General features: G+C 34.3%; 1 protein-coding gene across 2 annotated transcripts in view; it reads left to right on the top strand.

The window, feature by feature from the left end:
- LOC127255222 (chloride channel protein CLC-e) overlaps nucleotides 1-10871 on the top strand; it is a 32084-nt gene extending 21213 nt beyond the window's left edge. For both annotated transcript variants that reach the window (XM_051280669.1, XM_051280668.1), the window contains exons 5-7: nucleotides 8244-8783; nucleotides 10062-10267; nucleotides 10427-10871. In XM_051280669.1, the coding sequence (XP_051136626.1) occupies nucleotides 8244-8783; nucleotides 10062-10267; nucleotides 10427-10487 (807 nt within the window). In that variant the 3' untranslated portion in view covers nucleotides 10488-10871. The remainder of the gene's footprint in view (nucleotides 1-8243; nucleotides 8784-10061; nucleotides 10268-10426) is intronic.
- The last annotated feature ends 7679 nt before the right edge of the window (nucleotides 10872-18550 follow it).

The following is an 18550-nucleotide window of genomic DNA, read 5'->3' as shown; positions in this document are numbered from 1 at the left end:
CTTAGCACATCTACTCGATATGAAAGAAAGGGATGCACCGGAATCAAAGAGAATAACCAGAGGTAAAGAATTCACCAAGAACGTACCGGTCAGGACGTCTCCCTGGTTCTCCACATCCTGCCCTCTCGTCGTGACATTAATGTGACCTTTCTGGCCACTCCTTTCCCCTCCTCTCGTACACTGAGGTGCCAATGGCGGTGTACGACCTTGTTGCTGTGGAACCGGGCCCTCTTAAACGCATTTGGAGCTCCAACTAACTTGGGACAAAACCTCTTGACCTGTCCCGGCTCATGACAGTAATAGCAAGTGATGTGCTAGCCATCATAACGAACTCCCGGATGAGATTTTCCACATCGGCTACAAACAGTCGGACCTCCACGATTGTCACTCGAATTTCCATGAGTGAATTTTGGGCGAGATGCATAGGGCGTACCCGAAAACCTCTCCGATTGATCCTTTCGCTTATGGTTCTTCAAACTCTCGCTCACCTTCCCTTTTCCTTTATTTGCCATGCGGGTTTCGTCCCTCCGCTCATCATATCCTATTCGATTTGCCTGATAGATGTTAGCTGTTTTCTCGTATGCCTCATGAAGGGTCAACACACTGAAGCCGGCTAAAAACCGCTGAAGGTCTCTATTCAACTCACCAACAAATCTCGTCAGTTTGCACCGATCGTTCGCTGCCAAATCCGGAGCGTAGGCAGCCAATTCATTAAAACGCGTGAAGTATTCTTCCACCGTCATATTACCCTGCACCAAGGCACTAAATTCATCCTTTTTTGCTCTCTGAATGTGCGGAGGATAAAAACGCGCCCTTATCATCGTCTTGAAGGCCTCCCACGGTAATCCAACCAAATTGCTCCCGGAAGCCTTCTCATTATTCCACCACTTCTTGGCTAGTCCTTCTAAATAATACACGGCTATCATTGTCTTTTCTCATTATGGGCATCTCACCACCTCAAATATAGTCTCCAAACAATCCAACCATTCTCCCAAAATAGTCGGGTCCGATTGACCAGTAAAAGTCGGAGGACTATGACGTAACACTGCATCCATAGCACTCCGGGGCTGTTGAGTGAACTGTCCCATAAACTGACGAAAGATCTCCAATGTCGGGTCTGACGGTCGAACGGGACTCTGAACTGGAGGCTCGGCGTTTTGGGATTACCTACTCTCGATTTCTTCATCGGAATCAAGTGCCACAGGTGGCTGACGAGCACGCCTAGGGGGCATCCTGCTAATTGAGACTAGACCTAATAGGCTCCAATCAGTCCGATACCATGACCGATGCACATAAACACATAGAATAAACATAAAATGTAATGCATGCCATGAATGCACCCAAACCCGACTAAGCCCATGATCTAATTGATTTTAGAAGTTTTGAAATCTTCAAGTTTTATTAACCAAGAAGCATGAGCCTTAACCATGGCTCTAATACCAACTGTAACACCCCGGTCGACTCAAACCGGAGCGTCACTGCCACACCACACCGGAAGGCTCGTTCATCAACAAACGAGTCCTACGTTGTGGCGCTAAGGCTAAAACAATAAATACAAACAACTAAATAAGGATTTAAAATTAATGCGCACCGGCTTATCAATTAAATAAGTAAAGTTCAATTCAAAAGTATAAATTGGAAATAGTTCAAAACGCATTAGTCTTTAAACATGATTAATGAATTTCAAAAGCATTTTAGAAGGTAAAGTAGTTCTAATTCCCCCGATGGATCATATGACGTGAATGCATCACTTAGGTATAACGGAAGCATGATCACCTACAAAAAGATTGTAAGAAGAGGGTCAAAACAACGGTTGAGTAAGCGCAGTTAATCGAAGATAAATTAATACGGTATAATGCCATAAAATTATTTGAAGAAGATAATTGAATAAGATGACACGTATCACGTAAGGGGAAACTCACACACACGAGTCTTTTAGCGCCTCCTTTATATCTCATTTTCATTCTCAAATAATAGTGATAAGCACATCACGAAGAAAACTCCACTAGGCCTTAATTAGGGCCGGCTCGACCCGGTTTTCCAACCTTATTACTTCGTATGACACGTCACATAGTTTCACATAACAACCATAGTGTCACAACCCTCAAGGAAAACTCCACAATGTGTACATAAGGGTTCGAAATTCAAAGTACACGTAAATCAATTTATTATTAGTTTGCGAGGGGCGCCATACGGCCCACAACCCTCTAGTCTCCAATATAACATACCAAGAGGGGATTGTACGCAATCCATCCCTCCATCACGGATGATGGTCTAAAGACCTTTTCATCGTGAATGATAGGCACCTTGGAATCACCTAAAAAGGGAACCCGCCATCTCGATCCCTCGACCTAGCCCATTTGGGATCTAGTTCAAGGTTAGTTAGTTATCCTAAAATACCGGTATATCCTCACGTGTTTGCAAGGCACAGAGGTGGAAGGCTATGCCTTATCATCCAAACAATTGACAAGTTAATCGGACTCGACGGGTAGTTTCAATTACCAATTTGACCAAATACTCAACATGCTCTTAGGCAAATTTCAAAAAGAGTGTTTTAAATTCAAAATATTTCAATTGTCAACATTTAATCATGCAAAAGTAGGATATTAGACCCGACAAGTTCGTTATAATCTCACTTTATTTCGCCAAATAAACATTCGAAAAATATGTCAATCACAATAGGCATGGTCTAACTCCAAAAATCATAATATTTAAATATAATCATAAATCGTTTTCCAAAAATCATAACTAAGTTAGGGCAAAATTAGGGTTTCAAACCCATCCGATTAATTCTACGATTTTCAATTTAAAATCTAATAATAATCTTCACATAAGCATTATAATCAACTTTCTAGAAGAAATTGGCAAAATCTTACACTTTTAGGGCAAACTCATTTGACAATAATATTGAAAAAGATATCAATAGAAGGTGTATAGGGATTAGAATATATCAATCTATCTAAGATTGATCCCACTTACTTTGAGAAAAGAGACCAAAAGGAAGAGTTTCGGAGAAAAAGGACTCCAAGGAAGAGGGGCGTGCGTGTGCTGTTCCTGCTGTTGTTCTTTCTTTTATTTTATTTTATTTTATTATATTTTATTCTTTTATTAAACATAAAATACTTAGGCCTTTAATAATTATTTTACCCTACTTGGGCCAAACTCCAATTTTTACTCCTAATTTAAATCCAATTCTTTAATTTACTACACTAAAAGTCCAAAATAAATTTTGTCCGACTCCGGCAAACTTTCGGCGATTATTTTACGAGGTATTACAGTTCTGGTTCAGGTCTGTTTGCCGGCAGGGGAAAACCACAGGAGAGGGGTAACGGGAATGGGAGGTCACGTTCAAAATCAAAATCCTCTAACAAAGTTAAGTGTTATCTTTGCAAGGAGAAGATGCACGTTAAAAGGGATTGTCCACAGAAGAAAGGAAATACAAAAGTTGATTCTTATGGGCGCACCTAGGTTTATTTGCTTAATTAGGGGTAGTTAACGGTCGTACCTTAATTACCTACACTGTAAGGAAAAATTGGTTGTCAGAGCTTGTTGATAACTATAACCAATTTATTGATACTTTAATAAGAATTAACTTTATTGAATTAATGATAAAACACAAGTGCCATAACTGCATCATCCCTTGAGCCAGACATCCCCTTGATAGTCAATTCCCCCTTAATTTAATTGCTTTGTTATTTTATTTTCATTAGATAATAAAAGAAAAATCCCCCTTTATTTACTGCATTAGAATACGAAAGAGTGAATCACACAATCCCTGTGGAGACGATCCCTTCCCCTGTATTACATTAAATTGTGATCACGGATTAGGTGAAATATTTGATTGATCGCGCAACAGGTCAATTTTTGGTACACGACAGTTCTGATGATGGGGACTTTGGTGAAGTTCTGACAACCTGTAGTGCTAGTACTGCTGATTTCTGGATTATGGATACCAGTGCTTCTCACCATATGACGTTCTCTCGTGATCTACTCACTTCTTTTAAGGAGTGGAATGGAACGGTGACGTTAGGTGATGATGGGGTTCTAGCCATAAAGGGGAGCGGGATAGTGCAGATAAAATTTCATGACAGTACTGTCAGGAAGTTTGACTGTTGGTATGTTCCTGAACTCAGAAAGAATTTGATTTCTCCTGGTACCTTAGCCAAGAATGGTTTAAAATATAAGATGAGTGGGTGAAAGTCCTGCTCTGGTAATGATGAAGGGAAAACTGCAGCATGGAATTTATTTTCTACAGGGCAGTTCAGTGATGGGAATGGCGGCGGTATCCCAGTCCTTGGATAAACATGATGACAGGACAAATTTGTGGCACTGTCGATTAGGTCACATGAGTGAGCTAGGGTTGTCTGTGTTGAGCAAGTAGGGTTTATTTGGTGGGGATGTGATAGGTAAAATTCAATTATGTGAGGCTTGTGTAAAAGGGAAGCAACGCAGGGTGAGGTTTAGTACCGGTCATCAAACTTCAAAAGAAATTCTGGAGTATGTTCATTCAGATCATTGGGGTCTCTCTCCGGTGAAATCGCAGGGCGGGTGTTCTTACTTTCACTTTCATAGATGATTATTCGAGAAAAGTCTGATTGTACTTTCTAAAGACTAAAGATGAGGTGTTTGGGAAGTTCAAGGAGTGGAAGACAATTGTTGAAAAACGGATGGGTAAACAGGTCAAGACTCTAAGAATGGGTTGGAGTTCTGCAACGCTGCATTTGATGATTTCTGCAAAAAAGAAGGTATAGTGAGGCATCGCACTGTACGACACATACCACAACAAAATGGAGTTGCAGAGCAAATGAACCAAACCCTCATGGCGCGTGCTAGGTGTATGCGCATATTTGCTGGCTTATTTAAGCAATTTTGGGCTGAACACTGCTAGCTATCTGGTTAATAGATCTTCATCAACTGCAATTGACTTAAAGACTCCTCAAGAGGTATGGTTCGGTAAACCCTCTGATTACTCTAATCTAAGAATATTTGGATGCACTTCATACGCTCATGTGAATTATGGTAAGCTGGAGCCGAGGGCGGTAAAATACATATTTCTAGGATATGCAACAAGAGTAAAAGGTTATCGACTGTGGTGTACAGAAGGTAAAAATCCTGGTAAATTTCTTATTAGCAGAGATGTAACCTTTGATGAATCTACTATGCTTGATCAAAGTAGAGGTTGTGAAAGTATTGCATGTACAAAAGATTGTGGTTTTGACCAGAGGGTGGAGTTTGAGACTCCTGATAGAGTTGTGTTAGAGAAGAGCAGCAGGATAATACTATTGATCAATCCGATCAACCAGATCAGTCAACACCTCAAGGAAAACCGGTTAAGGGGGAAGCTGATGACGCTAGTACTGGGGTTGAAGATTCCATAGCATCAAAAAAAGGAAAGAGAAATATTTAGAAACCAGCTAGGTTTGCAGGATGTGTCAATACATGTGACATGAATTCTGTGGCTTATGCACTGGCGGTTGGTGATGATCTTGACTCTGATGAGCCAAAGACATAACGAAGTTGTGGCGAGTAAAGATGCAGAAACCTGGATTATGGCAATGAATGAAGAGATGCAATCTCTTGAAAAGAATAAGACTTGGGATCTTGTTGCACTATCAAAATGGGTGAAGCCAGCGAGATGCAAGTGGGTCTTTAAAAGAAATGAGGAAATTTCTGGTGTTGAACCTGCTAGGTTCAAGGCGAGACTGATGGCAGAAGGGTTCTCACAGAAGGAAGGAATCGATTACATAAAGTCTTTTCTCATGTGGTGAATCACAAAACCATTCGGGTTCTTTTGGCAATAATGGGTGCTTTTGATCTGGAGCTGGAGCAGTTTGATGTAAAAACAACATTCTTTCATGGTAATCTAGAAAAACAGATTTACATGTCTCAACCGGAGGTGTTCTACGGTTCTAAAGGGGACCAGGTATGCTTGTTAAAGAAATCTCTGTATGGTTTGAAGCAGTCTCCGAGGCAATGGTATAAGAGATTTAACTCATTCATGGTGTATAATAGTTATACTCGTAATCAGTTTGATAACTGTGTTTACTCGAAGAAAGTTTCTACTGATTCCTTTGTGTATCTGTTGTTGTATATGGATGATATGTTAATTGCAGCTAAAAACATGGCTGTAATAAATGATTTGAAGGCTCTACTAAAGGGTGAGTTTGAGATGAAGAATTTAGGTGCGGCAAAAAAAATACTTGGTATGGAGATCTGGCGTGATAGAAAAGCAGGACGGCTATGGGTTTCTCAAGAAAAGTATATTGAGAAAGTATTGTAGGCATTCTCTGTTGATCAGTCCAAACTGGTAAGTACCCCTTTGGCGGCACACTTTAAACTTGATCGAAGTACTATACCGGGTACAGATGAAGAGGTTAGCTACGTGAAGATGGTTCGATATTCAAGTGCAGTTGGAAGTCTTATGTATGCGATGGTATGTACGAGACCAAATCTCGCTTATGCGGTTAGTGTGGTGAGCAGGTTTATGGCTAATCCGGCTAAAGCTCACTGGAAAACTGAAAAGTGGATCTTGCGATATTTGAAAGGAGCTTCTGATATTTGTCTGGTATATGATGATAAAGACCATGGCGATGGTCTTGTTGGCTATGCAGACTCTGATTACGGGGGTACTTGGTGAAACGAAGATCACTAACTTGTTTTATCTTCACTCTATTTGGATGTGCAGTCAGTTGGAAGTCTATTTTACAACCTACGGTTGCACTGTCAACGATTGAGGCGGAATACATGTCAATGACTGAAGGTATTAAGGAGGGTATCTGGTTACATGGTCTGATGCAGAGTTTGGGTTTGAAGGTGGAAAAACCGGTGTTATTCTGTGATAGTCAAAGTGCTTTGAGTTTGGCTAAAAATCCAGTGTATCATGAGAGAACTAAACATATTGATGTAAGGTTGAATTTTTATTCGTGATGTTTTGGAGGAAGACAGGTTTTCTATTCAGAAAATAGCTACAGAACACAATCCGGCTGATATGTTGACAAAGGCGCTACCGACGGAGAAGTTTGAGCATTGCTTGAACTTGGTGAATATTCGCAGGAGGTAAAGCCCTCTCGGGGCATCTGGCAGGAAGGAGACGACTGAGAGATACTGACGAACCTTTGGCGGTTGGAGAAACTCCAAGTCAACGTGGAGATTGTTGAAACGTGACTTGAATTTAGCGGTCTACCCGACCCGAAACCAAAGCGAAAGGGCTGTTTCAATTGACATGATTCCTTTTGGGCTTATCCTAATCAATAACAAATAGGCTTATGGTTTTGGGTGTTTTGGGTGCTTATAAATAGATAGCTATGGTTGACACACCATCACTGAACCACGTAAAATCTCTGTGTTCTTTATTTGTTTTCTTTCTCGTTTTCTCATAACAATATGAAATATAAAAACATTTTTAATGTTAAGTAGAATGACGTAGAAGGTAAATGTAGACCTTAAATCTGGACGAAGGGAGTATGATAAATTATTATTAGTATTGGGCCCTCAGGCAACCTACCTTGCATCGGGGGCCAACCCACGCTCATGTGGTTGGTTTGTTTAGGCTTGCTTTTTAACGAGTTTACAAAGTTATAATCCAACCCTCTTCTAAAGTGGAGCGGGTGGGGCAGACCAACCCGGTTGAGCATTTTCGTGAAATCCGTACTACTACCCAATTTGGGAGTTAGGTAGACTGGTAATGTTCATTGAATCATTAGTATTGTATTGGAGGTGCAATTCTCGATATATGCTTATTTTATGGTACAAGTATATAGAGTCGTTCGAATATGTCATGCAAATGAAATGGGTAGTCATGACAACTAACTGGAGTGAATGGTCATGAAAGATTGGTGGAAACCCATAGAATAAGTGTCAAACTGAGGAAAATATACACTTTGAGTTCCCAATTTGATAAAATTATTGTCAACGTGACAACTAACTGGAGTGAATGCTCATGAAAGATTGGTGGAAACCCATCGAATAAGTGTCAAACTGAGGAAAAGTGTACAGTTTGAGTTCCCAATTTGCTAAAATTCATGTCAACATGACTGTACCTACAAATATGTGCTATAAAGAGTTGAAAGCATATATCTACTTGACATTCTAGTGTACTTCAGGCCCTAGGATTAGAGCATCCAAATTTGGAGTGGAAAATAAAAAATGATTTAACATCAAATCATGAATCATATCCACCCCTAACCCTCTTAATGTTCATATCTTTCCGTTTAATTGTAGTTGTTTTCTGGAATTTATTGCAGGTTGGCATGGCAGCCACACTAGCTGGGGTATGCCAAGTTCCCCTTACTTCAGCATTGCTTCTTTTTGAACTAACCCAGGATTATCGAATTGTTCTACCACTTTTGGGGGCTGTGGGGCTCTCTTCACTGATTACATCCGACAAGACAAGGAAACAATCCATAGACAACACCAAGGATTCAAAAGATGGGAAATTCGCAGCAACTTTACCTGAAAGATATTCTAAATATTCTACTCCTGATGTCATAGAGCTGAATCGAACAAATATTTGTGAACTTGAGAGTTCACTTTGTCTGGATGGGGATTTAGATGATGATGCAAGTTACTTTGCCGATGAAATTCTTGTTTCACAGGCCATGAGAACAAAATATGTCACAGCACTGATGAACAATTCTCTGACAGAAGTGGTGTCTCTCATGCTGGAAGAGAAGCAAACTTGTGCACTAATTGTTGATGATAATGATCAGTTTCTTGGTCGACTGACTCTCGATCAAATTCAGCAATTCATCCAGTCTTCAATTAAAAATGGAAGGAAATCACAGGTAGCTTTGTATATGAAATGATAGCTTTTTTTTTTTTATTGTTTAAGTGGGAACTTTCCTAATAGTTTTGAGTGCAGACGAAGGTAATTGTTATGTCTAAGCAAGGGTACAAACGCATGGATGTGAGATCTATAATCTGTGCATACAATGCCTTTTCAATAAAGAACAAATGAAAGAAAATTCATAATGACTTGAATACATGCGGCTTTTGGACTTGAAATGATGACCATAATTCTCCTTCATTTTATCCCTTCTATAAAAAAGGTACTCAATATCCGTGAATCTGCAAATTGCAATATATATTGCTTGGTGGGAGCCATTTGATAAATGTTACAAGATTGACCATTTTGTGCCCATTTAGTTCATTTTTTGAAGCTTCAGTTTTAAGGTGCAAACATGATTTCTTGTTTAGTATTATATGATTGAATTCCATGCTCCATTTTTTACGTCATGTGTCTTAACAAGAACTTATTGCTTCCTTACCAAAAAACCCCGGCAAGCAAAAAAGCATTTTAAATTTATGACAATATTGAATGATGCTACTTGGTAAAGTAACTTAAATGATTTTTCATGACTGAATGTTTCATCTGATGAGTTGTTTTATTCAACGGCCTTCTAACCTGGCGCCCATTTATTCAAAAAATTGAAAAGCATCTGTTTTTCAAATTCTGAATAAACCCGTGCTCCATCCAGACCTTCTGGCACTTGTGTTTTTTAATATCAGGAGTGACCTAACACCTTCAATCATTAGAAGCTCCAATATTGATATTGGTTCTCTGCTTTATTTCTTCCAGTTGTTTCTTGTGTTACATAAATAGAATTCACCTGGTGATTGATATTTTTCATCTGAGAGCAAAGGAATCCTGTGATTTTCTTGTAATTCCTTTGTAATTAGATATAGTCTGATAGTATCTTATACCAATGTATTAGTCATTTATTCTGCTAGCTAGTGAGGGTGGTATCTATCTGTGGCTGCCATGTTATTGATCCACAAGAAACTTGAACATGAAGTAAAAATGATGAGAGTTTAGATGCCTGAGAAATTGGTGAAATTAAAAAGGAATGAGAATGTCATGCATTTGGAGTTGATATCAATTTAATTGAGTCACAACAGGTTTACTGAAGATTTCAAGTTATGCCACTGTGCTCGAGGATCCTTAGTATTATTACAAATGAGTTTGATGTATGGAATTTTCTTACTGTAGGTGCTTAGAGTAAGTATCAAGCATCCTTAGTATTATACAAATGAGTTTGACGCTTGGAATTGTCTTACTGTAGGTGCTTAGAGTATCTGAGCTGTGCTCCTCTTATGGTGAAGGTTGTTTGTTTTCCTGGAAAGTGACCCCAAACATGGACCTCAGTTCTGCATTAACTTTGATGAATAGGCACAACATGAGCCAGCTAGCCGTTATTTTGGAGGATGGGGACCACAGAGGCTGCCCAGTTGGGCTTTTGGATAGAGAATCCATTGACCTTGCTTGCAGGTAATAATTCATGCATCCAAGTAAAATTTAGCTATCCAACATCTGTTTAAAAAATGAAAATATTTGTTTCTCGGTCTCATGCATACCTTAATGCTCCTACTTATCTACATACCTGTTGTAATGTTCACTTGCCATATATTGTAATGTTTATCCCGACAGGGCGTTTGCGGCCTGGAGGGGCCTCGACTGGCTTCACACACAGGAGGAATTCAGGAATTGAGATGCTTTGTAAAGTGGGGCAATTTGGGCTGGGCGTTTGCAGTTTGGATGGGGGCTCAACTGGCTACATACATGCAGGAGATATCCAAGAATTGAGAGCAAAATAATTTGAGGAAGTATTTTCTTCTGTCACATATCTATTGTCCTGTTTTATAGGTTCAAATTTTATTATCTCGTTACCATAAAGTTGTATCACTATAAGCATTTTTATTTTTTTTTGGTTAATGTGCAAAAGTCACTCTTCTTTTATATCTAAGCTAAAACATATATTCACAAGTAGAAAAAGACATAGCATCTTCCGTCCAGGAGAGAAAAGGTTTTAGAACGATTTCGTAACAAGACCGTTTTAGCAATATATATATATATATATTTATTTATTTGTTCATGTACTAATGTCATATATTTCCTTTGTGGAACTTTAAGGTTATATTTATTTTTTGCACCCAGATTAAACACTATTAGTATTTTAATAGTGGTGGGAAAATGTAAACCTTTAGCCAGAGAGACTAAAAGAAAAATATGTAAATATTAAAAATGGACGGAGGTAGTTTTTATTTTATAAGAACAATGCATTGCATATGATTTTAGAATTTTTTTTTAAAAAAAATAATTTTTTTTTTATTTCATATTAAGGTATTATTTTTTATTATTTTTGTATTGTTCAAAAGTATTTATTTTTTATTTTAATAAAAATAATTATATAATAATATTAAAGTATATTTAACTTTTATTTAAATTATAAATATACAATTACATATACAAAAAATATCAAAAATTTTTACACAATTACCATAATTAATAAAATAGTTTTATTTTTCAATTTACTACAAAATTAATAAAATACTATCCCATTTTTAAAGAGAATTATATTCTAATTTTTAAGCCCATTAAAATACGAATTAGAACGAGACCGCAGGTTAGAAATAGGTTAACCGGCAATAGAGCGGGTTCGTCTATAAGCCAAGTAAATATAATTAGTATTTATGTTATAATCATAGTATATTTTTTATATTTTCTTCATCCGGAACAATACATCTATTTTATCATTTTAATTTGTTCTAAATCAATTTATCCATTTCATTTTAGTAATTGTAATTATTGCATAATTTTTTTTCTAAAAAAAAAATCTTACAACTTTTATATTATTACAAAATATTGTCATATTGTTGTTTAACTAATTTGAATTTTTATGGATAAATTCGATTATTCTTGTACTAATACATATAAAATACTATAGCACAGATCATGTGCTGATTATTTCAGCTCTTATGCTGATTAACTAAACATTACTATCTTGATTATATTTTAAATATAACTAAAAGATATAAATTGATAGCAAACGTTCTTGTAGTTTTGAAACTCAGTGTAAATATCTCGTTTAGTATTGTGTCCTTTTTTACTTTAAAAACATTGAATGAAACTGTCTGTGTTTCAAAACTTTGCGTAAATTCCTATTTTACTTTAAAAATTGTGTAACGTTCTCTTATAATTTAAAAAATATTGCATGAAAACCCGGCCATAAAAAATATAGATAGAAAATCATCTTCTTATCGTACAAAAAGGTTTAATGATTGTGGAGTTTCATGCAATGTTTTTTTTTAAAAATATAAGGGGGCGTTATGAAATTTTTAAAGTATAAGAAAATTTTACGTTGAATTTCAAAACCACGCGGGAGTGATGAGAAATTTTACAAAATTAATTTAACATTTTTTATAGTAAAAAAAAACAAAATTCAACATTCAATCAACGAGCAAAATGCTAATATTAAATAAATAGTTCAAAAACTAATCTGAGATATACATATAGATTGAGAGAGTAATATAATTTATAGTAATTTTCGAAAATAAGTAACTAATAATATTTATGTCGTTGATCTCCCTTTTTAACTATCTCGTTGATATCGTCATCTTTTTTGTTTCAATTTTTTGTCATTTATTTTGTTTACGTTTTATCTCTCATTGTCTTATAGTTTTTTGTTTTTATTATTATTCACAATTTATTGAGAGATTTATAAGAATAATTCTTATTTATTGTTTAAATGTTTTCAATTATCAATTTTAAAAAAATTATATATTGATCAATGATATTTAAAATTATGAATTGGTTTGATTAGATTTTTTTTAAAATCTTTATTATTTGAATGATACGATATAATAATTGTTTAAATATTAATTATAAAATATTACTCTATATATCTCAATTTAAAATATTTTTTTTTTATTTTCGTTTACAGAGCATATTTTTTATTTTAATAAAAATAATTATACATTAATATTCAAATATTTTTTAATTTTTTATTTAAATTATAGATATACCACTATATATATACAATTAATTTACATATAAAATTAAAAAAAATATATATCAAAACCTTTAGATTGGTCTACAAACAATTCGTTTATTTGCGAGTCAAGCTAGGTTGGAGGCTAATCAGTAAACTAAAAATTAAATAAGTAAATTTGATGACGAAGATATTTTACGGGACTTATAATTTTTGCCGGCTTTATGGCAAGTTTGGGTGTGTCTGCTTGGATGCTTTGACTTGGATTTAATTTAATATAAATAAAAAATAATGTGATATTTTAATATTAAATTTAATTTTTTTATGTAATATAAATATTTAAATTAATGTTTTTAGGAAAAAGAATTATAAATAATTTAAATTTAAACGAACACATGTTGGTGAAGGTGTTTTTATTTTTCTTTTTAAATAAGTATAATAATATTAATATAAATTATATTAAACGTTATATATAATTATAATTATAATTATAATTACAATTTATTTATTATATGTATTTTAATTAATAATATTGTTATGTTATGAATTAATATTTAATATTATATTAAAATTAATTATAATTTTATAAATAATTATAGTGAATTTATATATTTTATTATTAATTTATAAAATATAATAATATATATAAATATAGCAATTAAATACTCTCTCCATCCACACATAAAGTATAGATTTATTTTTGGCGATTAAAAAATAATAGTATTTTACTTATATTGGGTACTTAAAAGTAGTGTAATGACATTTTTGTCATTTACTTTTTGGTATAAAAGTAAAAATGTGATGTAAAATAAGGGTATTTGTGAAAAAAAGTGAAGTATTTAATAAAATATTTACTTTATAATTGGACATCCCAAAATAAAAATATGTATACTTTCTAATTGGAATGAGGAAATATAAAATATTAATATATAAAATTTATATTAAATAAAATAATAATTTATTGACGTAGAAGGGAGAAAATTTTAAAAATTTTATTTTGAATTCTAGAAGTAAAGAACCGAGTGACGTGATGTGGGCTAGGAGAAAATTATAAAAAAATTCACAAATTATATATTCTTTCCGTCTCTTAACAAACTATCTATTTTTTTATTTTAGTTTTCATTTTTCTTTTAAGTAATTGTACTATCTATCTAATATTACAAATACCATTCTAATTTACAATATATTACACAAATATCAAAACTTTTATATCATATAATAGTAATAAGGTTAGTTTAGTCCTTTTACATTTATTTCTATTATATTCTAATATAATACTAATATTTCTAAAAAATTTAATAAAAAAAAAAAACAAATAAATAGATATGAGATGGAGGGAGTACATAAATTTCATTACAAACTAAGAGTTTGTTTGTTTAGTGTTTTGATTTGATGTATATATATATATATATATTTTTATGTAATGTACAAGAATTGTGTAAGTAATATAAAAAATAATACTACCCCCGTCCCGTAAGAAGAGTAACTTTTATTTTTTGCACGTAGATTTTTGAATAATTGTATTATATTAGTTTATAGTGAAAAGACAAAAATACCCCTATTAGATTGTGTAACATAAAAGTAATGACATTTATGTAATATTTTGAAGTTGTAAGGATATTAATTATGTTAGGTATATAATACAATTACTTAAAAAAAGAAAAAAAAAATGTATCCTTGTTTTGTGACAGATAAAAATAGAAAATAGTATCATTCTTATGGGACGGATGAAGTATTTTATATTGAATGTTAATTTTTTGTAAAATAAAAATATAAGGTAAATTGTATTTTTAGTGCCGTAACTGGACCCCGTTATCATTTTAGTCTCGTGACCTGTCGCGCAGTCAATTAAATATTTCACCTAATCGTGATCACAATTTAATGTAATACAGGGGAAGGGATCGTCTCCACAGGGATTGTGTGATTCACTCTTTCGTATTCTAATGCAGTAAATAAAGGGAAATTTTTCTTTTATTATCTAATTAAAATAAAATAACAAAGCAATTAAATTAAAGGGGAACTGACTATCAAAGGGATACCTGACTCAAGGGATGATGCAGTTATGACACTTGTGTTTTATCATAAATTCAATAAAGTTAATTCTTATTAAAGTATCAATAAATTGGTTATAGTTATCAACAGGCTCTGACAACCAATTTTTCCTTACAGTATAGGTAACTAAGGTACGACCGTTAACTACCCCTAATTAAGCAAATAAACCTAGGTGCGCCCATAAGAATATTGTCTAACCGCATTCCAATTTAGAAAAACCCAATTCAAAACAATTACTACCTAAGAGGAGCAATTAGATTTGATTGTCTAACCTCCGAGAAGGAACTATTCAACCCGGTTGTCACATATTCAAGTGTGAATATAATTACGGATATCCTACCTGAATTGACTTTAGATTATCAGACTAATTTAAATATCGGTACCAAAATATTCAATCAATCTAACAATCACAAACGCTATTCTCAGAATTAGACAAATATTGATAATAAAAAAGAACTTTTATAAAGAAAATCAAGAATCTCCAAAACAAAAGAACCAAAACATTATCACCCCTCAAACTAGAAAAGTATCTACTCCATAATCAAGTAACAAAGTACAAAAGAGAAAGATAAAGTCATAGCGGGAGAGGGAATCTTCTCTGTCGATTTGCTCCTACGCGATCTATGAGTCTGTTAGTGTCCTGCTCCTGTGCGTATCTGCCTTAGCCGTTCTCTCCTCCTATAGGCGTGTGTTCCCCCCTTTTATTTAATTTTTGCCCTAATTATTTTGTAGATGGGCTTTTGGGCATTTAATTAATTTCTCATATCAAAAGGGTGTAGTTAGTCATGACTAACTAGGTTGTGCAAATCTGAATTTTTCTTCCCTTTTTTTGCCAATTATACAAAATTTGATATTTGCCCTCTGCACACAGCAAATAAAACGCATGCGATTTCCAACTATCAATTCTCCCCACACCTAGATCATGTTTGCCCTCAAGCATAAATTCAAAATAAGCCAAAGAAATCGCAGGCAACTCGATATGACAAGATGATCCAACACAGCCAATTCAATCCGAATTTTAACACATCAAGCCAAGTCAACCTCACACGATAAAGTGTATTCTCACATGCTCTTTGAAAGAATTGAGTGTATAATTGGCTCAACACTCAGGTAGTGCAACAAAAGATTATTCTATAGGCTTGAGTAAAAGATCAAATTTCGCTTGCTTAAAATATTCTAATCTAGCATAAAGAATCAAAGGGACTTTCAATAAGGGTTGTAACGGGGCTTATGGTCAGGGTAGGAAAAAAGATATACAATGGCTAAAATATGTCAGAAAAGAATACAATAAGAACACGATGCTAGCATATGAAAAACAAATCGGCACAAACAATGAAATCCTTACTCTATTCACTACCCAAACTTTAATAATGAAATTAAATGAAAATACTTTATTAAGATAATTATTTATTTATTTATTTTTGTATTATTTTTTTGTTTCTTTTTTTTTTGTTTTTATATTTTTTTTTCTTTTCTTTTTTTTTCTTGTTTTTTTATTTTTTTGATTTTTTTGATTTTTGATTTTTGATTTTTTTTTTTTGCTTTTGTCTTTATATATATATATATACTTTACTACCCATAATTATTCCTTCATACTATGACTTATTCGTACACAAATTTCATTTCTCACTAGTGCCGAGGAAATAAAGTGCATCACAACATGAACTTAAAGTAATTCTTTCTAACATAGGGTTCAAACTGGAGATGGCTTAATCAAAAGAAAGGTATAAGGCTAAAGACAGGTTATTATAAAATAAAAAAATAGGCTAAGAAGACTCAAATGGGCTAACCAGGGGAATATACTGTGCTGAGTAATAAAGAAAGGTTTAATGTGTTACCTAATGCTCTTATCATTTTCAAAACGCAAGACTCGATAGTTGTAACTTCAACATGCATAATCACTCAAGTTCTAGGTCATCTTATTGAGCACTGCAAATCATACATGAAAGAAATTTCCAAAAGCTTGAATATGTGCAATTTATTTTCTAATGTAACTTTTGGAATATAGGCTCAAATCTCACAGGGTTCAAACGTCGACTTGACTCAACATATCACCAATCAAATGTCATTAGTCATGCCAAACTAACCTATCACACAAATCACCTTTGACTCACTTCAGACAAATCTAAAAAACATGCAAAATGACAGCAAAACATGCAAAATGACAGCAAATCAGGCATAAAATGTAGCACAAAAAATGAAAAATTTGCCCAAAATTTGCATAACTCTCCCCACACCTAAATTATGCATTGTCCTCAATGTAAATAAAGCAATAAAAGAAGAGAGGAACTTCCCTGGAGTCCATATGGGGTGTAGTAGTTGGGAGCTTTGTTAACACCTCTTCATTTGATCGTGATTTTTAGGGAGGCTTGAAGTTCTCCTGAGTCCTGCGAAAATAGCTAACCAACGCAAGCCATTTAGAGGAGCAGATGTGGTAATCGGCGATGACTAAGCAGGGGAGGAAGAAGTCGACGGCGCCGGAGGTTGGAGGCGGCGACTAAACCAAACAAAACTATCAAAAGTATTATTAGCAATTAAATAATAAAAATAAATAAAATTAAAGAAAACAATTAAATGATTTGGATTTTCTCCCAAAAAACATTTTTCTTTATAGTCTTTCAGCTAGACTTCGTCTCGCATCAATTCTGAACATCGAAATCGGCAACGGGTGCCGACTTTATAGGATCAAGTGAGGGTCCCTCGTGGTATAATTTGAAGTGATGTCTATTGGCCACACACTTTTTCTTCGGCTTAGAATTTTGATTCTCCTTATGACATTTTTTTGCTGCCAGCAATGGTGATCCCTTGGGAATCCATTCGACAATTTTTTTTCTTTTCTTACTCTCTTCAGTTGGTTTTTTCTCTAACTGTTTTGTCAACACAGTTCTTCGTTTATTCTCATTACCAACTTCACGAGTTTCCTGCACCACATAATTAATAACATTAATTGCATATAACGATCCAGATTCAACAGGACATTTGACGGGATTAAAAATATTAAAATGAAATTCTTCTCCATCAAATTCCAAGCTGAGTGTGCCTTTTTTAACATCTATCTTTGTTCCTGTAGTGCACATAAAAGGTCTTCCTAACAAAAGAGGCGGTGGATTAGAGCAGTGCGGATCATGCATATCCAGAATATAAAAATCAACATGAAAAATTAATTCATTCACTTGAACTAATACATCTTCTATCATACCATCAGGATAAGCATGGGTTCGATCAGAAAGTTGAATAATAATTCTTGTTTCTTTTAGAGGCCCTAGATTTAAAGAGTCGTATATTGATCGAGGCATGACATTAATAGCAGCTCCTAGATCTAGCATAGCCTTAGTTATCTCAGTTTTTCTAATCTTACAAGGGATAGAAAACATACCTGGATCACCTGTTTTAGGTGGTACCTTTCTTTTGATAACAGCAGAAACGTTCTCATCCGCTATAATATGCTCGTCCTCTCGCAATTTTCTTTTGTTGGTGCACAGTTCTTTCAAAAACTTTGCGTACTTGGGGATTTGGTTGATAGCTTCCAGGAGCGGAATATTAAGTTCCACCTTCTTGAATATTTCCATCATCTCTTTTCGTTTGTTCGCCTTTTTTGGTTTCTTCAACCTGTCAGGAAAAGGAGCTGATTTAGTTTCAATAGGAGGAACAGAGTTAGGAAGTACCTTTTTGTGAAGTTCAACTTCTTTTTCAATCTCTATCTCAATCTTATCCTCATTATGTTCCTTTGA

This window comes from Andrographis paniculata, unplaced genomic scaffold, assembly GCF_009805555.1.
Source record: "Andrographis paniculata isolate CXL003 unplaced genomic scaffold, ASM980555v1 Contig53END, whole genome shotgun sequence".
Classification (NCBI taxonomy): Eukaryota; Viridiplantae; Streptophyta; class Magnoliopsida; order Lamiales; family Acanthaceae; genus Andrographis; species Andrographis paniculata.
This window is presented reverse-complemented; position numbering and strand designations above follow the sequence as displayed.